A 6,000-nucleotide genomic window follows, 5' to 3' on the forward strand; every position below is an offset into this window, starting at 1 on the left:
TCACCTCCCTGGGATCAAAGAGGACTTTGGAGTGGTTTTGACGGCTGGTTGAGCCCAAATGTTGGATACGAGGTTGGCCGACAAGCTTTTGGTGGAAGCGTTTGATGTGGTCAGGTCTCCTGCAGAACACAGATGAAGTTTGAAAACGGACTCCCTGATTATCATTTACCATGTGTCTTCACAGAAGATTCTGAAGACCACAAACTTGCATTTCATCAGACTGAGGTTAAACGGTAAGTTTGTAATTATACCAAATTAGCAAAGACATAATCATCTCCATGCAGGCCGGCGATCAGTTACAATTTTGAACAGTCCAATCCCCAAAATCTTATGATTAACAATAGGTTTGAGTAGGAAAATGTTGTGTCAAAGAATCACATTTTTAGGGATGCACTGATATTGAAATTTAGGTAAGATAAAAAAAAAATCAGGGTCGATAACCAACAACCGATATTAACATTTTATACAACTTAAAATTAAAATTAATTACAAGAAAGCAACCATTCTAAACGTCAAACAAACAGTATTAAAAATGTATATTCACATTGAGATTTATTAAAGAATACATTTCAATAGTGTTATAATATGATTAGACAAATTTTGAGTGACCATAAGATGACTGATAATGCTTGAAAAAATTAAATAAATAGGGCAAAAATTGCAAAAATAGTAGAAATGAGCATACACAATTATGCTGCAAATATCAGCTCATATATGAATGACATAACATTGATGAGACCTTTAAATAAAAAAAAATAAAAATAAAATGTCTGATAGCCTGTCCACATCAAATGTCTAATAACAAATATATTGTGAATCCCTATTTGTTTGTAATATTTTTTCTCTTCTTCTCCTCTCACATTATTTGTACATTTCCAAGTACCGATATTACAACATTTTCAAATATTTCAAAAATAGAGTTTACTTTGTATATTTTACATTATACATTACCTGTATATATTTGTATGTATATACATGTACAGATGACTATATTTAAAGAAAGGGGATCAGAATAAAAATAAGAGACTATCAAAACATAACATAAAAATCAATGATCAAGTAGTAAAGCATAATTAGATAAAAAGTCGCTCAGATTTTTCACATGATAGCAATATTACAACCACCATTTAGAGTTTTACATTTACAACCAAAACTCAAAGAGTAAAGAATATTCCAGTTATTAACAATTCCAATATTATCATAGCATGATAAAGATATCATTATAAAATCATATTGCCAGGTCAGTCCCGATACACTAAAACCTTTCCCATTTCATTTAAGCATTCACTCAGAGAACAAACACACATGCCTCACTGATTAGAAGTCCTGTCACTCCCAGCTCTGTTAAGAGACCATGTGGAAACACTGCTGAGTGTTTGTGGTGGAGGGGCTCAGGCAATAAGACCCCAATATCTCTTCCACCATCAAAGCCTCGCTGCCCAAGGCAAAGGCAACGGGAGCCAAGCTCACATTCCGGTCACATATCAGATCCTTCCCACACCCATAACCAGCTGTGGACTTCACCACAATCAACACATCGTTCAAAATAAACAGCTTTTTATCAAATAATCAAAGAAACAATTTATTTACTCTATTAAATCCAATTGCAATAACAGTGGGAAAAGGAAGCATTACCTCTTCTAACCGATGAGCTGCACACAGCAGTCCAAAACTGATATGATTTAACTTTGGGAAGCTATCCAGAAACAGAAGTATGCAGTTACTGAGTAACAGAATTGGGGAAGTAAATCTACTTTAAACAAAGATCATATTAAATGACGGGATGATAAAAATGGAAGTAGATGTGGAAAATGGCTTCGAATGGAGTGCAACAGTCGGGTTCTGGAAGCAAAAATAAATTAGTTTTCTCCATAGACCAATGGATTTTTAGCAATAATTGTAAAAACAATTCTGGACAGCCCTACCACGATCTTTGAGGTTGTTAAAATCATATGCATCTGCAGATGCAACAGTTAAATAAAATAACTATTATTTTATTTAAAAAGAAAAAGAAAAAAAGAATTATACTTGTTGTCACAGTGTTTCATGGGATGAGTAGTTCATTCCTCATAAAATCTAATTTAATATAATTTTTAATTTTCAAATAATTCCTGGATTTGAATCAAAGTTAGTTATTCTGTGATTCATCTCAGAACTGTTTGGTTTAGTGCATGGTTTAAAATTTATGGAGAGACCAAATGGAATAAATGAAAAAAAAAAAAAAAAAACACTTCCGGAACTAAAGCAGTTATAAAAAAACAAGCAGTCAGTGTTCCGCTGCACTGTGAACTTAAACTGCCAGCAAACTTAAAACATTAACATTTTGCCCTAGTAAAACATTTCCATCTCTCTGTCCAAAATCTTCTTTCTTTCACCTCAAAAACTCCAGCGCCTGAGAATAAGTTCCACTGACCGATTAGGAGTGGGAAGAGAGGGATGACTGGAGTGCCATGTGGTCTACATAAACTTCATTGCAGAAAAAGAGAAACGCAAGGAAATGCACAATGTTTCCATCTCCGCTTTAACTGAAGAACAAAAAAAAGAGGGAATGCGACGAGGGATGATTAACAAAGTGGTGAGGGGGCAGCAACAATGAGGTTTTTATACATAAATCAGCCTGTTCTTCATGTTCAATCGATGCCCGTTTCAATGCAAAAGTCTTTGAGGTTTTTTAAGGGAGGGGGGAACATGTTTACATGCATTTTCACAAGTCTGGTAGTGTTTTGTCATGCACTGGACAAGTTGCTTTGAAACCCCTAAAAAAAAGTTCAACTCAAAATTAAGGATGTTTAATTCCATCAGAGTCCATTTTAATTCCAACTTTCAGACTTGAAGGTTCCACAAAAGATACCTAATATGTCCACTTACTGTTTGTTGTTGATAAATCTTGATACCATTGTATCTTCTTGCTGCTGGCTGAGGTAAGAATGACCCATCATGGGATTTTAATAGGAGCATGTTGAACACCTGGGGGTTAGTGTTGTGTCTGGCCTTGGGCACCAGGTCCTTATGTTTGCTGTTTGAGATAAATGTCTACAGAGACCACTGGGGGTTCAAAATAATGCCCTTAGGGTGCAAAGAAGATAGGATCAGAGAGCAGAACACACAAACATGTAGGTTGTGTTCTGCCTCCAAATCAGATGGAAAAACTATCAGTGTAAGCAGCAGCAACTGGAGCCATGTGCCCCAGAAGGCTAATGCAAACACAGATAAACAATAAAATCTAACGCTGAGGGAGCCTCTGTATATCAGATTTATGATGACATCCAAATAAAGTCCTCACAAGTGAGAGAAGCAGGTAGACACAGATGCAGGGTTATGCATTGGACCAAGCATGTGTTTCAGTTTAAGCGTTTAACAAGTCCAGCAAGTGAATACGAGGTTATCAGATTGGCCATGATTCAACCCCCAGGAAACCAGGGGTTGACACTTACTGAGAACTAACCAGCCAGCTACAAAACCTCACTCATCTCTGGTGCTTCACTTAAAATTATATTGCGCAATATTACAAAATGAAATCCCAACAGTGTTAAATCTGTCTTTTAACAACTCAGTTTTATCTCAGAATCATTAAGGCAATATTCATCTTGAATGCATTTTGATCCTGCTGGCGATACATTGAGAAACAAATATCAAGTGACATGTAAATGTCAAAAGCCTGGAAGTGATAAAAGCAACCATATCACTGCTAAAGTGCCAAAAGTTAAAGCACATTAAATTAAACACAGCAGAGCTAAGAAAAGACTATATAGCCAAACCAGACTGAATGCACATTACAAGTTATCAAGAAGTTGAGCACCAGTATAAACAGCTGTAAACTCCTAAGACACGCTGAAAAGGCACTAATCAAATTAATTTCTTCCCTCTGTCAGAAAATAAATACCAGCCTCCCCCTCAAGACCTCCACTCCCTCCTCCCCACTGACTGAGGGGGCAGAGTCTGGGAATGTGATCTCTGGGGGTCTTGTCCCCCAAAACTTCTTCATTTAAGAAAAATAAATCAAAACTTTTTGGTCAAATGCCGTTGGAGAGGATATGGGGCGGAGGGGGATAAAACATGATTCACTTTAACCCCCAGTGAGGAAAAAACACTCATTGGAAAAGATGGTTGTTAGTAGGTGGATTAAATATAAATAAATAAATATATATATATATATATATATTAACAACTATTTATTTGAGAAAATAAAGTTGCTTTTTCAGTTATTTGAATTGAAGCATTTAAAGTGTGCATTTGAACTCGTTAACTAATTATTTCTGTTTAAAAAAAAATCATTGTACATGAGTAAGTTCCTATCCGCCTCGGGCTCATACAAGGGCTTTATCTAAATTACTGCAATGTACCACAATCACAGTTGGTTTTACACACTAAAGATGAAGTTAATGAGCTGATGACAAAGCAGCAAGCAAGAGTCATGTTGTGCACAAGAGGAAGCCCTGAGACATCTCTAAAACTGATCATTATTGCTACAGACTTATTTTCATAATCCCACAACCTATTTCTAAATAAAAACAAAAATAAACTCAGTTTTTAAATGCAGATGCAGTTTCTAGAGAGCAAGATGGGCAATATAAGTGCAATTTATTTAATTTAATGACAAGTAATGCAAATAATACATACAAAATGTATAACATGAATACTTATTTTACACAAATCTCAGTGTAAAACACAAATTATTTAAGATAGCTGTAAACAGATTTTGGATATGTTAGCAGGAATGACTTTGTCCAAAACTCATGAAAGTAAATAGCTAAGGAGTAAGTTAGCTACTTTGTGCAGAAGTCCAGGTCACTTCTGCTGTGTCCAGTAAGTGTGCTGTAGAAATCGGTCTCTTATGAAAACACTGATTATACATTCATTTCTTTTGGTTTTTATGGATCTTGAAAAGTCAATGATTCACAGATCTCATGAGATTCATGATCTGCAGTTTGTGAAACTAGTAATTTAGCAAGAGCTTTAAGGTTGCTGTTGTTTATATCCATGTCCATTTCCTCACCACTAAGTTTTTACAAAGTTCCCAAACATCCACGAGGGCACCGTTACAATTCATCCAAGCATAAACAGTGCGTTTAAACTTTCAGCAGAATGTAATCAAATGTTTGGATATAATCAGTAAGACACACACTAGCATATAGGAAGGGTTTCTAACTTTTGTAAACTCCTGTCTTACTTTAGTAATGATGAGCGGCTCGCCGTGCTCTAGTCCTCCTTTCAGGGTGAATCCCCACGGAGCGCCTCCATTCAGTTGTACATGGATGTGCTGGAAAGACACCAGTTGCTCAACGGTCTCCATCATGACTTCTGTGCTTTCAGCTCCGTCCGGTCGCCATGCAATCACGACCAGACTTCATCACGACAACCGGACACTCCAGACATGAGAGGACAGGCGGTGGGCTGGCCGGTGATGGGCTTTCCGTGGACTGTTTGCGGAGGAAGTGCTTGAAAATGAAGAGTGGATTTGAGTGACAGATGGAACGGCCAACTAGAAGAGCGCGTCGCTCTATCTGACCAATGAAATCGTGCCATGGGCAGGCTTTTTATCCACCGCTGCATTGTCCATTGACTGTCTGGGAAAATTCAGGCCGTTATCAACTCTTGTGTCATAACTTTCAAACTACAACGGCTGTAATTTACAGTTAACTGAAATGTTACCCATTCGTGAGATTTTTACAGACATCAGCCCAAAAGACAATTGAAATAAACAAGCAACTCTCATTACGTTACTATCCCATTATTATTTCAGCTCTGTTATATGAAATAACTTTTTTTGTTAAATCGATGTATTTATGTATTTTGTAAAAACAAAAAACGGAGATTTGTTTTCTCTTTTTAACTACTGGGAAAACCCAAAACTAGTCCAGCAAATGCAATAATGTAAGCTGTAGGAAAAACATGAATAAGATAGCTTGTATATTTTAAATTAATATACATTCAACTTAAATAGACAGTAATTACAATATAAAGTGTAGCCTAACCTGATAAACCGGAGCCCTAAAAAAA

General features: G+C 36.4%; 1 protein-coding gene across 2 annotated transcripts in view; it reads right to left on the bottom strand.

Annotated features, from left to right (window-relative positions):
- Positions 1-5,535, bottom strand: part of shroom4 (shroom family member 4) — a 39,307-nt gene extending 33,772 nt beyond the window's left edge. Inside the window, exons 1-2 of one of the 2 annotated variants that reach the window (XM_026267128.1) lie at positions 5,171-5,308; positions 5-119 (exon numbers count right to left, since the gene is read on the bottom strand). Coding sequence is in view for 1 of the 2 variants with exons in the window: in XM_026267126.1 (XP_026122911.1) it covers positions 5,171-5,296 (126 nt within the window). In the remaining variant the exon portion in view is untranslated. Of the gene's footprint in view, positions 1-4; positions 120-5,170 lie in introns of both variants that reach the window. The other variant, XM_026267126.1, reaches the window with a different exon arrangement.
- Between the last annotated feature and the right edge of the window lie 465 nt (positions 5,536-6,000).

Source organism: Carassius auratus, chromosome 7 (assembly GCF_003368295.1).
Source record: "Carassius auratus strain Wakin chromosome 7, ASM336829v1, whole genome shotgun sequence".
Taxonomy (NCBI): domain Eukaryota; kingdom Metazoa; phylum Chordata; class Actinopteri; order Cypriniformes; family Cyprinidae; genus Carassius; species Carassius auratus.